We start from the raw sequence: 20,619 nt of genomic DNA, 5'->3' as shown, positions 1-20,619 counted from the left end.
AGTAATTTTATTTTAATCATTTAAGAAATCATCTCCCCCGATTTTTTTATAGTAAAATAAAAGAAAATGAGGGGCGCGATAAAGTTCGCAACTTAAAAAAAAGGTAAAAATAAATTATAGATTGGAGAAATGGGACAGATGCAGGACTACAGGAAGAGGACAGGGAGGTATCAATCAAAGGTACTAGCTTTTTCAATTTTTTATCCCTAATCATCAACTTCAAGTACCTCATATATATACTAGGTACTATTTACAATTTCTTTTTTTGTTTTGTTACAATGCTTATAGAGAAAAAATGTCTAATGTTCAACACTTTGGACGACATATTTAGGGGAAAGGTGAATATATATTTTCCCTACATATTTGGGAATAAGGAGCCTGAGAATCCCCTAGCGGTAAAAAAAAAGAACTTGTAGAAACAGAAAATCAGGAAAATATTATAATTGAATGTGATGAGGAGGTGGCTGTTCCTTGTAGTTCTGCTACAGCCATCTCCACAACTTCTTATCCACAGGAACAGTCTCATTGTGACCCAAGGGACCTCAACAGAGATTACACTGATAGATTGTTAGCAGGTCCATCAAGGGATCAAGAGGAAGGGAAGCTTGCTAACTCGATCAGTCATTTAGCAGAGGTATGATATAAATGTAAAAAAAAACAACAGTGTATCCTATAAATAAACCAACATAAATGTGACTTAATCGTAGTGTTATGTGTTTAGATGACACAGTCAAAAACAAAAATATAAGCGGACTGCATAGTGTTGGACAGGGAGTAGTTTGAATATAAAAAGGAAAGTACGAGGAGAAGATGGTTGGGGGTGCAGTAAAAAGGAAACACAAATAAGTTAATGTTACTTATTTAAGTTACATTAACTTATTTGTGTTTCACTTTGACCGCATCCCCAACCATCTTCTCCTTGTACAAGTCATCCATGGTCAACTATCTCTCTTAAAATAAAAAGGAAAGGATTGCTGAGGAGCTAAGGCTTCGTGAAATAGAAATAAAAAACAAATTTGAACTGGAAAAATTTAAACTTCAGCTAGAGCTTTCAAAGAAGTGTGATTTAAAAAAATAATTGAACACCAAATATTTATATTTATGTATATAATATTATTTGTGTATATCTTATTATATATGTATATATTATTTTTTATGTGATTATGCCATGGGGGTGAAGGTAGCAGCGTGGTAACGCGCCTGTCTACCAACCAATAGATTGGGAGTTCGAGCCCGGCCCTACCTGGGATTTTTTATCATTAATAAAATAAATTCTAATAAAGTGGGTTTTAGACATAATCTCGACTTTTATTAGATATAATTTATCTTGGAACATAACAATTTTATTCAAAAATGCACAATAAAATATTGAAAATTAGTAACAAACTAAACTCAAAGATTGTTATCAGGCAATTAATCAAGTATACATGAGGGAATATGTCACTGAAAAATTTCAAATAAAGCATTCCGTTTGGCATGACTAATTTTTAATCTTGATTTGCATCAGGATCCCTCATCCTCAGCTTCATTGGTTGTAAGGATTTCTTCTGTAAATAATTGTTCTTCAACACAACAAACAGTAAACCAAGTGCAGACAAACTTGATGGACTCTTTATTAGAAATTCTCCTGCAATCCACTACATTTCACTAAAATAATTAGATGTATTTTTTCAATACTGGAAAAGTTAATAGAAGGTTTTTCAGCCAAAGGTATTTCCATACCAACAACATATCCAATACAGTGGGGCAATTCATCCAAGATGGTGGAAATAGTCGCAATTCTCTCAGCTTCCGACGGCCAAAAAATAAACTTATGTTTTTTACTTAAAATAGCAATAAAAACTTGCTTTGTTATGATATTGATAGTTCTGTCATCTCCACAACCAAATAAATTAACAATTTTGCGAATGGAAGCTCCTTCTCCTGAATAACCCAATCCGTACAACACAATTGCAAGCTATAATTCCACAGACAACTGTTAGGAATGAAACACAGAATCGCCTTTGATTTCTTCCACCTTTAGTTCACTCTCAAAAGAGATTTAAACTTATCTTCATCCAAGTTTAGTAATACTGAAGATCTCCAGAGTGTAGATTTTAATACTGATCCCCTGAGAAAAGGAACTGCATACCTGAATGATGGAACATGGAAAATATTTTCAATACAGTTGTCAATTAGCTCATCTTGATTTTCTTCCTCACAAGTTTGAAGGTCAACAAGACACTCATTAGCCCAACTTTCAAACAACTTCCAGTTTTCACTCACTCTAGGCATATTGTAATAAATTGCTTTAATACTTTTAATACTGATCCCCTGAGAAAAGGAACTGCATACCTGAATAATGGAACATGGAAAATATTTTCAATACAGTTGTCAATTAGCTCATCTTGATTCTCTTCCTCACAAGTTTGAAGATCAACAAGACACTCATTAGCCAAACTTTCAAACAACTTCCACTTTTCACTCACTCTAGGCATATTGTAATAAATTGTTTAAATCAAACTTTGAAGTAAACAATAATGAAGCTTCGGACTGAAAATTTATAAATATAAAGGCTTATAAAACAAGTTGCTCAGAGAATCCGCTAAGGGCTCATGCATTTAATGTTTAACATGACTTAAACGGAGCTTTCACTCACAATCCTATACTTACAATATTTAACATGGTAAAACATTTTACATTTAACACGCCATCATGAATACCCCCATTATATGTAAAATTAAGATTCATGTACTAATCATCATAACTTCTGATATATAAAATAATAAAAATTCATTAATAAATAAATAATTATGTTGAGTATGAGGAAAATACTAACTGGTAAAAAGTTTGCTGATAGTGTTTCCCAACTTCGACAAGGGTGATTCTTCAGCAGCGCCTTCACCATCAGGAACAATCTTTTCTACAACTAGTTCAACATTTGAAAGCTTTAGAATTCCACTCTCATCCATAAAAAAATGAGCTTTCACTCCCTTTATCTCATTGCTGGGACCTTGGTGCTTCGCTATTGCATCTGCTACACCACTCAGAGATACTTTAGTCAAATTAAGAGGGCCAATATTCCTAAAAAAAACAAAAAGATAACCATAATTAATTTTCAATATAAATATAAGTAGATTGTCAGGGTTGCGGTAAAAAAAAGAATAGAAGAAAAAAAAGAAATTTTGGACCGCAACCCTGACCATCTACTTATATTTAAATCTTTACGGTCAACTATATATGCATATATATATATATATATAATAATAATAAATTTTCGATTGATGAATTAAATTTATTTTGATTTCAATCAAAACAGCATTAGATACTAATAATCTTTCGTTGAAATTACATTAGAATTTCCCTAAAAGCACATAATGATAGATGTTCAGCTGAAGGATTTTAAAATTTTTGATTAACCCTTTAGCAAATGTGAGTTTGATAAGTCGTGATAAGTCTACTGGACCTAAACGTCAACAAATCATATCAAAGATGTGATGTGGTGATTAGTCCAAAGATCACCACGACATCAGAGATGTGGTGGGGTGGCTATGTCAACTGGATCCAAATAGTTGTAGTTTATGGCATATGCTATAGAAAGTTGAATTATAAGGCAAGGGGTTAAACAAGGGTCAGAGCATTTTTTTGTTTATTAGATTTAAAAATGTTAAATACTATGGAAGGAAGGATGGTTTGCCCCACAGGCTACCAACCTATTCTAGCTTCAGATCAAAGATTTGAATCAGAACACCTTCTAACGAGAGCATACACAACATCTTATGGGGTCTAAAATGAATCTGTGTTACAACACTTTGAAGTTAGAAATGCTAACTACGTTCACCAATAAGGCTCAGCACATATATAAAGCTAAGAAAAATTTAAATGTAACGGATACAACAAAATTAATCTATTCTTATACAAAAGTAAACTACATCAACTTCGAAAGCACAAAATTTATTAGCTAATAAACTCCAGTTCAGTCAGTTCTTAAATAGCTTTAATATAATAGTAAAAATATAACTTCAATTGATAAACATAGTTTTATTATTGTCAAAAGAAAATATATTAACATCGATTCAAACCACTAGATTTCCTAATTATTAATGAACATAATGGCTTGATCGATTTTATATGATACTGTAAGTGCCAATAAACAATATAGAACCAACATATAAAAATCGCGAAAATGGTACATAGGATATTTTATTGCAACAACGAAAATTTGTTTAATGTAGCAGAAATCTCTTCTTTTTTTTCCATACAATAGACACAAGAAAAATGTAGTAGTAGAAAGATTTATTTTATTTTGAAAGTTTTCATTCTATTAAAATACTCTTAGTTTTATTTTTTAAAAAATTAATGGAATTTAATATATGTGTACTCCACTTTCAATAATAAAAGTTTTTAATTAAAAAAACTATAAATGAAAAATAAGAAGCTGGTTGGTGGAGCAATAAAGAGAGAAGATATAGTAAGTGTATAATTTTTTTTAATGTAAAACGTTTTGGACTAAGATGTAGTGAGTGTTCATCAAGACTAGGCAAACCAAGATACAAACAATGGGAAATAAATAAAGTATAATTGTTGACTTTAAATACATAGACGATTTAAAAAAAGTAATATGAAGGAGATGGTTAGGGCTGTGTTCAGGAAGAAAGAAAAAAATAGTTGTCAACTATTTATTTATTTTCCGCTGATGTTTTGACCCATAATGTAGCCTTCATCAGTGCTGTGAGATGGAGATTTAAACTGTCAGTTGAGAGGTCTTTGTTTACATCTCCATCCAACAGGCCTGCTGAAGACTCGGTTTAATAGATTTACCATTTTTCCATGTTTTCCTAAGATTAAGTAGCCCTGGATAAAGTGAGTTTTGGATTTCATGCCCTCAAATATTATTCAATTGTTTCATATTCTTAGTAATTTTAATTATATCAATATTCAATAGTTTTATTTAGCCTAGATGAAGGTCTATAACTAAGGCCGAAATATTGTAACCCATTAAAAGATATACAGTTTTCTATTTTGACCAAACAGGCCAACCCATTTCTCCTTGATTATATCTACACGTCAATATCTTCTCCATAATTCTTGAGAAAGCATAACAAAGTCTGTATGCTGCACCCTTCGTCAATTATTTATTTTTCTATTCCCATTCATAAATACCTTGAAATAGTAAAATTGTCCAAAAACTATAAGAACAAATAAAGAATAAATAAATATTTATTACTTAACTACAAATAGCTTTAATATTTAACAAGACCAAGTAACTTACTCTATTTCTGAAGGTTCCAGAAGATCCAGCTCAGCATATCCAACACTAAACTCAAAGTCTGTTAAATACTTATTAAAAGTTAAGATTTTTTTCTGTGGGTATGGATTCATTGAACCAAAAAGTGTTCTTTTCACTAGTTTAGTACCTGAATCTGTCTCACGTTCAAATGTTACCTACAAAGAGACGATAAAAATTAAATTCTTACCGATTATCAGTATTCAACAATATTTAAAGGCGATTTAAATTATTATGTTTCTTTTAGTTAGAAGGAAAATAATTAAAGTGGAACATTGATAATATTTTTAGAAATTTTGAAACAATTTCTGATTACACATAAAATTTAACCTGATAAAACTATCAAATATGTACAGGTAACCAGTGGCATATCAGCTTGAACTCACTAACCAGTGCAGGTTGTGGAGAGCAATCTGAGATGGATAAATATCTTGACAAAAGACAAAAAAGTCTGGTTCCCAGCATGTAGAAGTAATTTCTAATAATTCTCCAGGGGTTCATCATCGAGCAAATAAGGAGAAATAAAGCTACGGCCTTTATATTATTGGACTGTAGCCAGGCATTCGATAGTGTATCACACCCGCTTCTCTGTCGACAGGAGAAGTTCAAGTTCCCCGCCACACTATGCTGAACGATCAGAAACTATCTCAGTAGAAGGTCTTTCATCGTACGGGTTGGTGAAGAACTCTTGCCTCCAGCCTCCGCCACCTATCACAAGGCTCAGTACTGGGACCCTTCCTCTTCATCAACTTCACTGTGCCGATTCTATCCCTAGAGCATAAAGAGGCAGTGGTTGCAGCCTATGCAGATGATATTGGAATCTATGACTCTAGTGCCAGGCCTAAACGGGCTTTCATCCTTTCACAGGAAGCTTCTGCCACCATTGTAGCTGCATTGAAGAAAGATGGGGTGAACCCATCTAAGACTGAAGCTATTGTCATGTCTTTTCAGAAAGGCAAAAAGTGCTGCCTGCCTCAGAGATTTATAGTTGATGAACAGGGGCAGAATATTTCTAACTCTATGCTCTACCCTGGTGTGATGCTAGATAGTCACCTCAGATTCTCCAATCATGCCACGAAGAGGCTCAAACTGGCCTGACTTTAACCGTTTAAGCTGCACCATCTGCTCGCTTTTTATCAGCATTCGTATCTATTTTACAATAGTAAGTAAAGGATAATGATATTTAGAGCAGCTTCAAAACTAAAGAGTTGAAAAATTACATTAGGGTGTAGCGACTCACTTTGTATCCATCTCTATCACACAATATTTCCAGTAATATTAAGCATATACCATCTGATATTTGATTGATAGTCAGGAATAACTATTCAACTATGATTGACTATGAACCAAGAAATCCTAAGCACATGTCTACATATTTTCAAGTATTCTTCCAGGGATTGACGTCCCTAGAGTTTTGGAGGACCTAGGATATCAAATTCAAAAACCACGAGTAGCTTTATTTTATTTACAAACTTGACCACAGCACCTGAATGCTGTTACCAACTTCACCATTAACATCTTGTACAAAAAGGTTACGAGCCATAGTAACAAACTAATAAAAGGATTGGGTAAGTATTATTGGAGAGTGACAAAAATTATGTTATGACAATAATTAATGTTTAATATTGATGTACCTGGATTGGGAAGAGAACACCATCTTTGGTAATAAACTTCTTCACCTTGAAACCAGCTGACAGATCAGCAGCTTTGTATACAGCTCCTAACACGGCAGATTCATCAGTGTTCAAGTTCTTTCCCAATTCAGAACCAACGACAGCTAACAGTTTTTCTTGGACCATCGGAACCCTGGTACCAGCACCAACTAGGATGACCTGTTGATAAGCCACATCAATAAAATGATTTTATTATTTTGTATAAACAAGAATTAAGGTGTTCTAAAAGATTTCTTAAAAAGTCATGCACATACTGTGCTGAAAAAAAATTATGAATTACCTACATTCTTTTTTAAAGTAAAGAATATATTTCAATAAACTATTACTTTTAGGAAAGAAAAAAAAAATAGTATCAAGTAACAGGTAATAGTATGACCGGCTTATTAGTAATACTAAAAATAAAAAATATTACTAACAATAACTAATAAAAATACAATAAAACTAAAAAGTTTAAAAAAACAAAAAAATATTTTGTAACTTGCTAAAGAATCTTATGTTTTGTGAAAGTTATCAACTAAAACATTGCGTAAGAACATTTTAGTTTTTTATTTAATCAAAACTAACTATACCAAGGCTGTAACAGAAATGATATCTGAAACTTCGATAAGTTAACTTAGATTCAAATTCAACAGACAAGTACATGTGAGGTTATAGCCCAATTCCAAATAGAGAAGGAATAATTTAAAATTTCATAATTTTTTAAGGTATCTAGTTTTTTGGTGAATGAGTAAACAAAATATTTAATTTATATGATTCCCACACATTAATTCAAATATTTTGTGTATTCACACAATTCAGAAGGTTCACCTAACTTAGACCTCTCGTCACAGCCCCTACTGATAGGTCTGTAGAAATTCGAAAATAATTTGCTTCAAAGAACCAGAGTAACTTCAGGCATCTGAAGCAGGAGCCCTTCAGTGCTATCTGCAGTAGGCTCAGCAAAATCACAAAACTGACTCTCTATTAAACTTTGATTCATCCTGTTCTTACCTACCCCTCACAGACATAGACCATCTTAATAAAAAAGATTTGATAGTATTTAGAAGAAAAATATTGCAGTGCATAATTGGTCCAGGGAAGAGTTGCAAAGGGCTGAAGAATTCGGAAGTCCTTCATGAAACAAGAAGAGCTGGGAGACCAAGACTAAGACATGGAAATGGAAAAGGCTGTACATTCCATAAATACAAAAAATTAGATATTGAGGGAGTAATGATGAAGAAACCAGCGTCAATTGACTGGTAACCGCTGGAAGTTTCTACCTTCAACGACCTAGTTCCTAGAGCTGTAATTTTTCCAAAATTTCACAAAAAAAAAAATCATGGCTGCTACATGTTTTTTTTTTCTCTCAAAACATGTTATTTGGCACATACAGCCTTTTCCATTTCCATACCACAATTGCCTTTGTTATAACCATTTAACACCACCTTTCTAGTGGTTAAATTACGCAGTTCTACTGTTTTTGTTTTTAAATCATAGAATTACCAGCCTTACCAAATGGACTGAACATTTCCCATTTTTAGACTAAAGTGAATGTTAATTAAACAGAGGTCTGTAATATCAGCCGAGAATAGTCTTTGGTTATTTTAAACAATTATATGATGTGAAGTTTTGTCTTATCAAAGTACAAGTGTTTTCAGCAAAAATAATTACAATAAATTATTACAAAGCTTTAATTTCTTTTATCTTAATCTTTTCTGGAACCTAACATTTATTATAATAAATTAATCAATTTATTTTGTTTATATATTTAATGATTTCATTCATTATATCCACATTAAATTGGATTTTACATATTTTTAATAAATAAAAAGTTTATTTAAATAACAAATTATTACCGAGATCATCATTGCACAAAAAAAGAACTTTGTTTAATTTAAATGTAAGAAAGCCTCCTTTAAATGATAATGACAAAGACAATTTTTGAAGATTTTGTCAAACTGAAGAGTTTGTCATGCTGCCATTGGGAAATACATAACTTAAGTAGTTCCTATTTGACAAAAAATGTCACAGCCTTTAAAAACTTAAATTAAAATTTACTTATTCCCTATTCGGAATAAGACAATAGCCCAAATAAACTTTTCTGTTGCTTTTGAGTTTGATTATAATCTCAATAAGTTTTATAGATAATTTATTAACACCTAATGTAGTTATGAAATAACATAGTAACTTCACCTGACTGATTATATCCATAGATAAGCTTGAGGCCTTCAAAGCAGTTAATACAGGATTCTTTACCCTCTCAAATAAATCAGAGCTAAGTTTTTCAAGTTCTTCACGAGTTACTTGCAGTTTAAAATCCTTCTCATCCAATAATCCCTCAACCTAAAAATAAAAATAGTAGTAGTAACTATTTATTAATAATCTATAGAAATAACTAATTTTCACTTTACTAATTGTAATATTATGGGTTCATATTACTAGTTAAATAAATAATTTTATTATAAAATTTAATAACCTGTGCATAATGGTCCACATTAGCACTCAAGACAGTTTTCAGACGACCAGCTTCCTTGAATAATTTGGCCAGCGCCCTTGGATTTTTAAAAACATCGTTTGGAGTTTTTTTCTGTTCATTAAACTTTTTACCCAAATAATCACGGAGACGAAGCTGCATTTCAAGTCCACCCAGAGTTCTGTCGTATCTGTTAAGAGCATAATTAGGTGGTAATTTTTTAACCAAGAAGCATACAATTTTAGACAAATAAAAAAAATATAATAAACTGATACTGCAACAATGATAAGACTAACTCATCACTTCAGTGCTATAATTAATTTTAACACTCTTAACATTTAAATTAGATCACTTACCCAACACCAAGAATTGACAATTGAGGGTGAGATTCAACATATCCTTTCTCTTTCAATTTGACGACTTGATAACTTACAATGGTTGCAGTAGTACTAGAAGCACCCATGTCATACAGCATTATATATTGAGCACTTTCATTGAAGTCCTTTCGCCGAAATATGCCATAGTTCAATGCAACTGTGGAATATAAAATTAAAATAAATATAATTAATTCCGATGGAATAAAATGAGAGGAATATTAATAAGTTAATAAAAATGACTTAATTAAATCACACCTTTTTCACTCAATTTCTAATAGATTTTCACAAATTCATTTAAATTTTTCATAATTTTTTGGTGATCATACATTAATTCAAGTTTTACGATACTGACAAGATATGTCAGTATTGCAAAAGTGTTGACCTTGATTCCAAGATTCAGATACATTTGCTTGCTGAGCATGGGATGGTCATCTGAAGTTTGTTGGCATTGTTAATTTCAAAGCACTTCCGGTAATTTATAAGGAACCCACAAGCATTCAGAAAATCTTGGTATGAAAAGTAGAAGAATTAAACTTGACAACTTATTCACTGATATGACTGGTAACACATCTCAATATGAATTTTGAGACGGACTACTAAATGTCAATGTTTTGATTTCTTCCATACAAACAAAAGAAAAAGTAGTTTTACCTTTAAAGTTTGCTTTTTTAGATACTAAATATTTTGGATTTTATGTAAAAACTTCTATTTATCATAAGAAAATAAAACCAATTAACAATAAACAAATAACGTGAAAGAATTGATTAATAAAGTTTAAGAATGAATATTTTTTGTAATTGTTCTGCATTTATATATATTTAGATCCAAGCATCTACTTTACACTGTTATTTTAAAATTAAGTTGGTGAAGAGGATTCCAAATAAGAGAATTATTTCAAGTATTGATAATTTTAACAAAAATGTATAGTAGTATTCTATTATTACTACTCCAAAAGTCATTACAAAAACAATAATATATTATTTATGCTTGAATAAAACTTTTGATATTATGATATTGATTGAAATATAGTCTTTTAGAACAAATTTTAAATTATCTTGGAAAGCAATCATCACAGTAACACAAAAAGCAACAAACTCCTTATGCTTCTGTCCATATCTCTGCTGTTAACACTTAAGTGTTCATTAAAAAAACCAACAGAAGAAGGATCATCATGATCTGCAGGCTTAATGTTCATGTGCAACTCCAAAACCTGGTAATAAATAAGCATGAATCGAGCATAGTACAAGTGTATAGAATCAATTCAAACAAAGGAAAGTCTGGCATTGTACGACAGGTAAGCATTTATAGTTGGAGTGGTATGAGCAATAAATTTAAAATTCTTAAGCTCTCCAGAAGACATCACACACAAACAACTGAGAAGAGATTTCAATAAGTTTTCCATTTCATATGCACTACTGGACTGGATATCCCAACTTTCATAAGAGACCAAAGTGGTCCCAGCAGACTGTCCAAAGGTGAGAGTAAACATTTTGTTCCTGGTCATAGGCCTGCTTGGCAATAGAATAATATTTGGGACCACTCTGGCCTAATAAAATTTATTTAACATGGGCCATTGGAAATCTCCCGGACCTTCTCCCAACATAATCTAAGGTCCGTACCAATAATTTCACTCCTTTTTAGCACATGATTTTTTGCACAGTAATTCCATGGTGCTAAATATCCCCCCTTCCCTCCTATAACTAGGCCTAAAATACCAATAAATCTAGATTCTCTTAAGATCACAAAACTTAATTTAACTATAAATAAGAAACATAAATTTCTCGCTTCTGGGACAAAGGCACTCAATGTGTCATAAACCTTTAAAGTAGACTTTGAAAAGAAATTTGATTGTTCTACATTTCGCATTTCTTCTAACCTTTGTGGAATAAAGTACTGAACAGAGAAAAAAAAGAAAGGATTTCTTTACTTTAAAACCCATTATAAATTACTGTACCTGCAGTATAATCGTTGATTAGCTGTAATACTTTGATGCCAGCAAGTTCAGCTGCTTGAAGCATGGCCTTCCTCTCAGCTTGATTGAAGTAACCAGGCACTGTGATAACTGCTTCATTAACAGCATTACCTGCAGCATTTATGGCCATCTCCTGTGCTTTCTTCAGCATCATAGCAACCAGCTCCTCAACATTAAATTGAGTTTCTCTGAAAATAGATAAAACACCATCTTGCTGAGTCCTCAATAATTATCTATCTTTTAGATCAGTGTGATTTATAAAAGGAAGCTAATTGCTTCAAATAAAAGCGAATGTTACAAAAAAAAATTGGTTGTTAAAAAAGATCACACTGTCATAGTTATGCTATTTTTTAGGACCTCTCCTGTTTCTGAACTACTGAATCAGAAAGGAGTACGTAGCCAGTTGTGCAGTCATGAATAAACCCATCTCTATCACTTCCACTGTATTACATATAAATATCTTTTAAATATTGTGGACTCAGTTAATTTTATCAAATGAATGAATAGTTGTATAGAAAGCATTCATTAACTTTAAGAAATGGTGGTTAGTTACTCATTTAAAAACTGTTTACTAAGAGACTGCTGTATTCGATTAGCTTGTATCACAAGTAGCATCAATACAAAGACCAACCCTATACTTAGGTTGGTCTTAGTGTGAATTAAAAAAAAAAAAATGAATCAAACATATTTTAAATAAACCCAAATTCAACTACTGAATCAGAAAGGATTATGTAGCCATTTGTGCAGTCGTGTAGATTGCAAAATAAGAAAAACAAAACAAAACTGTGAACGTACATAGTAGCAAACAATCAGAACTAATAATAATCTGTACCTGTATGGTTCGATATAAAATTACAAAAAGTTGAGAGAATGCAAAATAGGAAAATAAGCAAGTTATTTAGCCATGATATGCGGTAAACAAAGATGGGAATTAGAGATACTTATGCCCATGCAAAGATGATACGTAGGAAGAAAATAAGATTGGACTAAGCTCAAAAAATCTGGATTCTACAATCCTCCTGCATGAATAAAGAGTGCATATTTGTTTTTTGGTCTGAAACCCTAAAAATATTGTTTTTCAAAGAAATTAAAAATTAGAAATTTGTCAACTTGATTTATTTGGAGAATAAATTAAATTAATGATATAACCCAAGTTAAATGATAAACTGGTATAAGGCAAAATTTTTCTTTCTCTTTTTTTTTGAAAATTCATACTTAGGCCTTTCTCAAGGGGCTAAAAACTGATATAAGCTTTATTTTATGGATAAGATATTTATTGGAAGTAAAACAATATATAAAAAATACTGAATTGATAATCATGCTTTTTAATAATGATGTTTGAATGGAGACTACATTCTCTGCAATAAAAAAAAACTCATTGAATTCGGACTATTATTGGTTAAGATAAAGCCTATTGAACTTTTATGTTTTTTAAACTTTTGCCTTTTGAACTTTTTACACACATTTAAAAATAAATAGTTTTATCAAAAAAATAGAATAGTTTTATTACTATTTGAGTTATTTTGACCTCGCCCAGACCATTTTCCTCTTATATTTAAATATATATATAGAATTTAGGCTGGTTTTCATTGAGTTTGTTTTGTTTCTCATAATAACTTGAAAGCTGTACACAGCCGAACATACTAAATGATCATTTGAGTAATAATTAATTGCTAACATAAGATTATTGGACCAATATTAGTAATGAGACATGAAAAAAATTTTGTATTATAGTTTTATGGAGAACTTTTAATTTTGTTCATTTACTCTATATGCACCTGCAAATCTATCAAAAGCGAAGCATTGGCAGGTTGGCTAGAATTAATATAATTAGCAAATATATTGTTAACTTTAAATACAAAAAATTCAGTACAATTAAACAACGCCATATTAGTAAAAGGTAATTTTTTTACAAACTTACGGATCATGCTGGAAGACAACTGTACCACGTACAGGGTCCGGAACTATTTCATAATAGGGGAACCTCTGCTGGAAAAGCTTTACTACTGGATTATCTACTTTTTTACCAAGTAGATCCAAAAGGTATATGTAACATTGCTTGGGAAATCTGACCCCAACAGTTAGGGCATCCTCACCAAATGTTCTCTCACCATCCCGAAATGCTATTGCAACAGGTGTTTTTCTTTTTGATTCCTTATTCAATGCTATTTCCATAGGTACTCCAGGCTGTTAACAACAGTCAATTATTAAAGGTTTGTTATAAAACAGATAAAACACCATCTTGCTGAGTCCTCAATAATTATCTATCTTTTAGATCAGTGTGATTTATAAAAGGAAGCTAATTGCTTCAAATAAAAGCGAATGTTACAAAAAAAAATTGGTTGTTAAAAAAGATCACACTGTCATAGTTATGCTATTTTTTAGGACCTCTCCTGTTTCTGAACTACTGAATCAGAAAGGAGTACGTAGCCAGTTGTGCAGTCATGAATAAACCCATCTCTATCACTTCCACTGTATTACATATAAATATCTTTTAAATATTGTGGACTCAGTTAATTTTATCAAATGAATGAATAGTTGTATAGAAAGCATTCATTAACTTTAAGAAATGGTGCTTATAACTCAAAATTGAAAAAAAAAAATGCACTCTTCAATTATTTGTATCAATTGCACAAATAAGATAGAAACAATACTTACCTACATTAACCTAAAAAGAGTTTATTAAATAGGATATTAATGTCTAAGTTGAGAATAATAAATTAAAAGTTAGTCACTCATTTAAAATCTGTTTACTAAGGGACTGCTGTATTTGAGTAGCTGGTGTCACAAGTAGCATCAATACAAAGACCAACCCTATATTTAGGTTGGTCTTAGTGTGGATTTAAAAAAAAGTGAATAAAACATACTTTGAATAAACCCAAATTCAAGAATACCATATCAGAACAAGAAATCTAAGACTTATCTACAATTCCAGCACAAAATAAAATAATGAGCTTAATAAACAATGAGAGTAGATAGCACAGTTCCTAAAAATATGTTCAAAAAGTAATTAAAACCAAAATTTATTTCTTGTTGTCATAGAAGAAAATAGATTTGAAAAACAGAAGTGTCAATATTTATGTTTGGTGAGCAAACTAAATATTTAATGTACAGTTATTACTAAGGTAATATATACAAGAGAAGTATACAAATTTTTAATAGATAAACTACTAAAAATTTAATATATTACATAAATGTATAAAAATGCATATATACAAAAATCCTTATTTATCAATATTAATTCATAATTTAATTAAATTTAGATAAAATAAAATTCGACATTAACGAATTATTTCATGATATGTGATGGGAATGGAGCTGATGAGAATAAATAATAGGATAGTAAAAAATCAATAAATAGGTAAGTAAAATATTAATGAGTTACTGCATGTACAGCCCTGACAAAGCTTAATACATCTATTAATATCCTAATATTGTATTAAATAAATAAAATTCTTCATAGGATAACAAATTATTTCAATGGATTATCATCTTTTTATCATTAACTACATTTCTTTTCTCTTAAACACATAAAAAAAAAAATAATAATTCTTCTAATTAATGTTAATAGTAGATAACTAATGAAGCAGTGACCTGGATGATAATGTCATTTGATCTGTTTAGCCAATGATTAACAATATATTATAAGAGTAATTGAAATGAACATTAATGATGTAAATTCACCTTACTACATGCCTTTTCTCTCCCTCTATTAACTTAAGAAGATGATTATTTTAAATTAGCCTATATAAGGTGATCAAAAAATCAGCCATACGGAAATTAACGAAAAATTTATACATGATTATTTAAAGTGAACCATCACCTGAAAGTAAAGATTCGACAAAATAAAATTTTAGTTTTAAATGAATTTCTATAATGCTTTATTTCTAGCTTATACTTATTTCCCTTCAATTATTCTTTATCTTCATAATATTCTTATTTAAAGATATCTTCTATGGCAATAGCCATTAATATATTTAATCAATCACATTACAAAATAAAATCAAAGAAAGTCAATTTTTATCAAGCTTTAAAGAAGTATACTATCAAGATCAATTGCATGATAATATTTCCATTTCATAATAAAATTTGATGAAATTTTTTTTTTAGTCAATACCTAGATAAGTAAAAAAAAAGTCTTAATACAATTAATTTATTGTTGAGTGATAAAATCATAATAAAGATCAAAGTTTAGTAAGTTTATTGTGATGATTTGAAGAATCATTACATTTCCAAGGCACTGCTTTGGCGCACAATATACATCTTTATAAACTGGTATATCTAAAGATATTAAAATCAATGAAGCATAAACATTAACAGATCACTGCAAATCATTTTAGGTGACCCTTCACTTAATAAACAAGTTTTCCATTATAATAGTAACTCGTAATGAAGTTAAATTGATTATAATTTAATATAAAGTGAACCATCAATATGTCTCTAGATTATACAATGAAATATGGTTATCTAATAGTCATAAGGACACTGTCAAATGAAAAATCCACAATAACAATATTACTTACAGATACAATGGCAACCTTCATCCATTCTGTTCCAAAATCTATACTCATTACGGCAACTCCTTGACATTTTATGATACATTCTAATATCAGAATTACTGACACTGAATAGCCCAAAAGTTTCATCTTTATTCTGAAAGTAAAACAAAAAATAATCCTGTAACATAAATAAACTAAAACTAAATTAGTTGAACTACAGAACAGTTAAGAGAAATGGAATCACCAAATTATATCTATTAACATTTCCTTTAATATAAAAAGATGTATGACATAAATAAAGAAATGGAATTAATACAACTAATTATGACTGCTACTCACGTTAAGGTTAACTAGACTTTAAAATTTAGAGTTAATAGATTTAGTTATATTTAATTCTCTATCATTTTCTTAGTTACAAATCGTGTAACCCATGTGAAACTGTTACCTATCAGCTGCTGGCACTTCCAGCATTGAATTTGAACATGGTGTGGCCGAATGTTATTGGCTAGTTCGTTTTCAAGACTGCTCTGATAATCGATATGGAGTATCGCAATATCTCAAAAGGAGAAAAAATAAATAAAAAAAATGAATAAAGATTTTACAAACAAAATCGCCACATAATTCGTTGACTACCCTAAACTAACGAACGATAGATAAATGATGCTTTCATCCCAGAAAAAAATCAATAAGTAAATAATTATCACCGATTGATTTTGACAATCAAAACAAATGGAAATTGGTCTAAGAGATTTCTAACAGTTATTTCTTAAATATTATGGTAAGTTTTACTGTAGATTGAACTAAAAGTGAGAATGAAACTAAACCCTCCCTTTCTGAGATGTTTTGTTAAAGTCCAGCGGATAAAGATGGCTACATCTATTATTAAATCTTCGTGAGAATGAAAGAACTTTTAGACGGTTGTAAATAAAATAAGTATAATAAATACGTGAGGATTGGGTTTCAAAAGCATTCACATATAGTGGCAAGTATGAATCTTCATGAAAAATTCTACTTGAAAGTTTATTACCCACTATCAAGGTAAACTTTCTACTAAATAAGAAATAATTAAATTTATTCAAGAAAACACGATGGCCCGTCCCTCCTTGTCCAGCTGGCGTACATATAGTTCATTTCTGATTTCGAAAGAGGTCTTGAAACAAATGCGATTGGCTTTTCCATACCATCTACTGTAAGAGATAAAATAACTGCTATGCCGGTTGGAGATGCATTGCTAGCTACAATTAGAAGTAATACAGGATTGAAAGATATAAGGGCTCTGTAATTAGCCGTGGCTGCTTTACATTTTTTAAAAGCCATTCCACAATCCGAAGATTAAAGAAATTTCTTTTCTTTCTGGAGTAATACGACGAGTGATTGTTGGAGCATTGGGAATAAATCTTGAGTAATAAGAAACGATTGCTAAAAATCTCTTCATAAATTCTTGATTTTGTGGTTCAGGTCCTTCTGTAATAGCTTTACCTTCGATGGATCCTGCGAAATTTTGTTTTTCTCAACATCCTATAATTTTAATCTTGTAGACTTTTGATTTAATTGTAAATCTTAAGCTTGAAGTCTTTCTATTCCTTACAGGATCTGGTCCAAAATGCAATTGAATTCACTTGGATCACTCTTGATTCAAAAAAGATAGGTGGCTGAATTTAAATGCACCTTTATGAGCTATAATCGTTTCAACTATCGTTCTTTATTCTCTTACTTGAATACATAAATAAGTGGATTGATAAAAAAAAAATTTAGAATATGGAAGATTACTAAGAGGGTATCAACTTTTTGAATCGGGTAGTGCGCTGAAAGAAGTTGAAGATTGATTGCTACCTTGTAATCAACTTAAAGTCTTGTAGACCCATCGACTAAGGTATTGTAACTAATTGTGATTAATAGTTTGTTCTGAGGTTTTCTTAGTGGCAAAGTCTTTCAGTTTTGTATTTAAATGTCTAATCCAGTTGCGACCTTGTAAATCCGTCACAAAAATAATTACTACAGCCGAAGCCCATAGAAAAAAGTTGTGTGTAACATGCTATCCAACTAGTTCAATTTACTGTTTCCGTAAATGGAACGATATGCAAAATCACCGAGTTGACTTCCGATCCCATTATGTAACATTAATATACACACCTTTGTTCGAATTTTTAGCAACAGAAAGATAAAAAAAAGTGTTGGCCTGTTATGAGCCTCGGATTTTTTTTTTCTCGAAAGTAACGAAAATTTCAATAGCTTTTAATTTCAGCAAGGCTTGGAATAGAGATAAAATGTATATTTTGTTTTTTAAATCTGCAAGCCGCTTTTGATTCAGTCCCAAGAGTCGAAATATGGAATGCATTGAAGACAAAGAACGTCCTTTTAGAACTTATAGAAGCCATAAAATCTTCGTATGAGCGCTCAAAGTGTAAAGTCAGTATGAATGAGAAGGAGTCTGGGAGATTTGATATGAAGAGAGGTATCAAACAGGGAGATAGTCTATGCCCTCTTCTCTTTATTGTTCTGATGGACGAGGTATTGAAAATATGTAAAAGAAGAACGACAGGAACAGTACTAGGGAAATGGATCTTGAGAACAGTCCTTGCCCAGACAATTCTCTATGACGATGTTATTGTACTCATAGAGAACTCTGTCCAGAATTTTCAGCAAGCTTTAGTGGAATGGGAAGCGGAGCTGGAGAGAAAAGGTATGATGAAAAATACCTCATTTCCTGTGATTTTATCAGAGCCTAAATGCCTGTATCTTAGTGATGCATACCTACCACAGTCTGCTATGTAATGTAATGTAATCTCAGGGGCCTGTCCACACAAGCAGCAGGTTTCATCATGGACTACTCCACATATCTTAAGATGTCTTTTAGGTATGCAATGACCTGTAAGAACTCCTATTAATAATCGGAATTCGTTTCCGTTTAGGCCAAGCAGCCACTTAGTTTTAGAAGTAGAGGGTTTAGTTATTAAAATCTTGACCTGTCTCAGCTCTATGCAGTCCCTCCACTTCTTACCTGCTATCTTCCATGTCCATTTAAGAACTAATTTTCTCTGATGTCTTTTAGAGATGCCTAAGAATGGTTCTGGTCCTATAGGAGGGTGCTCAGCCCCGTTTCTAGCAAGCTGATCAGCTTTTTCATTACCTGCGATTCTCTTTTGTCCTGGGACCCACACAAACTGTAAGCACGCTAATGATTCTAAGGCCTGTTTACATTCAATTACCAATTTAGAGGTGACCCTAGGTGATTCCAAGACTTGAAGGGCAGACAGACAATCTGAAAAAATGGTGATGCCAGTCCTTTCACAGCTAGTGACTTCAGTGCATAAAGAAGGCTAACACTTCTGCCTGAAAGAAAGTCGAGTACTTACCTAGTGGGAAGCTTAGGTCTATGCCTAATTCTTCTGTGTAAACCCCTGCCTCCGTTAGTCCTGTCGAATCCATTCTCGATCCATCAATGAAACAGGGCAGATAATCTCCTGGGGTTTCCACTAAACCCTATACCCAATCCTCTAATTTTGGGTGTAGGTAACTAGAGTGGGGTAAGGTGTCTAGAGCGGGTTCTTTATCTAGAAGTGGTGAGTGGTATTGTAGAATTGGTAACTCGCTTTCCACCACTTTAGCTATTGTAGCATGGCCAGTAACTTCTCCTATCTCTGTCCACTGTATATTTTCATTCATTCTTAGATAGGCTAATACCGCTTCCCCCTAAATAAATAAGTGGAGTGGTACTAGGGAAAGTAGGATTTCCAATGCCTTAGTTGTGCGAAATGCCCCAGTAATGGCAATAGACGCCATCCTTTGGATCTTACTGGCCATTCACACATGGGAAGCCCTTTGCAGGGCTGTCCACCACACAATACTTCCATAGTAAATTCTCGCTCTTATTATCGCTGTATAAATCCAATGCATAACCTTTGGGTTAAAACCCCAGGTAGTGCCAACAGGCAAGTCTTACTTGCCAAAAGGCAGCACTAATTTTTCTGCCAAATGAGATCCTCAGTTCAGTTTTGCGTCCAAACTAATTCCGAGTTATTTGATATTTTGCCTTAATTGGAGTTGATTGTCAAATAAAATCGGGGTTTGAAATATACCCAATTTTCGATTCCTGGTAAATAGAATCAACTATGTCTTTGATGGGCTTGCTGAAAGCTTTATTTCAGTACACCATGTCTGTACTACATTACATGCGATTTGCATTAGTTCCATGATGGTACTCACGAACTTTCCACTAATGAGGATCATTCCATTGTCAGCAAAAGCTTGCGCGAATATCCCAGCATCCCGAAGTCTTCTCAATAGGCTATCCATAACTAGGCACCATAGCAACGGTGAGGTGCAACTCCCCTGAGGGCATCCAGTTACTTCCTGCGCCTGTAGCCTATTACCGTCTTC

The 20,619-nt window shown here is 31.9% G+C and overlaps 1 protein-coding gene across 2 annotated transcripts in view; it reads right to left on the bottom strand.

Moving 5' to 3' along the window:
- The window catches only part of Grp170 (Grp170 co-chaperone), a 36,740-nt gene extending 20,002 nt beyond the window's left edge, over positions 1-16,738 (bottom strand). Inside the window, exons 1-10 of one of the 2 annotated variants that reach the window (XM_014430746.3) lie at positions 16,579-16,738; positions 16,264-16,393; positions 13,662-13,927; positions 11,723-11,928; positions 9,748-9,925; positions 9,395-9,581; positions 9,112-9,261; positions 6,901-7,098; positions 5,252-5,424; positions 2,819-3,063 (exon numbers count right to left, since the gene is read on the bottom strand). In XM_014430746.3, coding sequence (XP_014286232.1) covers positions 2,819-3,063; positions 5,252-5,424; positions 6,901-7,098; positions 9,112-9,261; positions 9,395-9,581; positions 9,748-9,925; positions 11,723-11,928; positions 13,662-13,927; positions 16,264-16,386 — 1,726 coding nt within the window. In that variant the 5' untranslated portion in view covers positions 16,387-16,393; positions 16,579-16,738. The remainder of the gene's footprint in view (positions 1-2,818; positions 3,064-5,251; positions 5,425-6,900; positions 7,099-9,111; positions 9,262-9,394; positions 9,582-9,747; positions 9,926-11,722; positions 11,929-13,661; positions 13,928-16,263; positions 16,394-16,578) is intronic. The other variant, XM_067044967.1, reaches the window with a different exon arrangement.
- Positions 16,739-20,619: the final 3,881 nt, after the last annotated feature.

This window comes from Halyomorpha halys, unplaced genomic scaffold, assembly GCF_000696795.3.
Source record: "Halyomorpha halys isolate HHAL.00 unplaced genomic scaffold, Hhal_1.1 Scaffold910.1, whole genome shotgun sequence".
Taxonomy (NCBI): domain Eukaryota; kingdom Metazoa; phylum Arthropoda; class Insecta; order Hemiptera; family Pentatomidae; genus Halyomorpha; species Halyomorpha halys.
The sequence above is the reverse complement of the archived record's forward strand: the minus strand, read 5'-3'. Positions and strand labels throughout refer to the sequence as shown.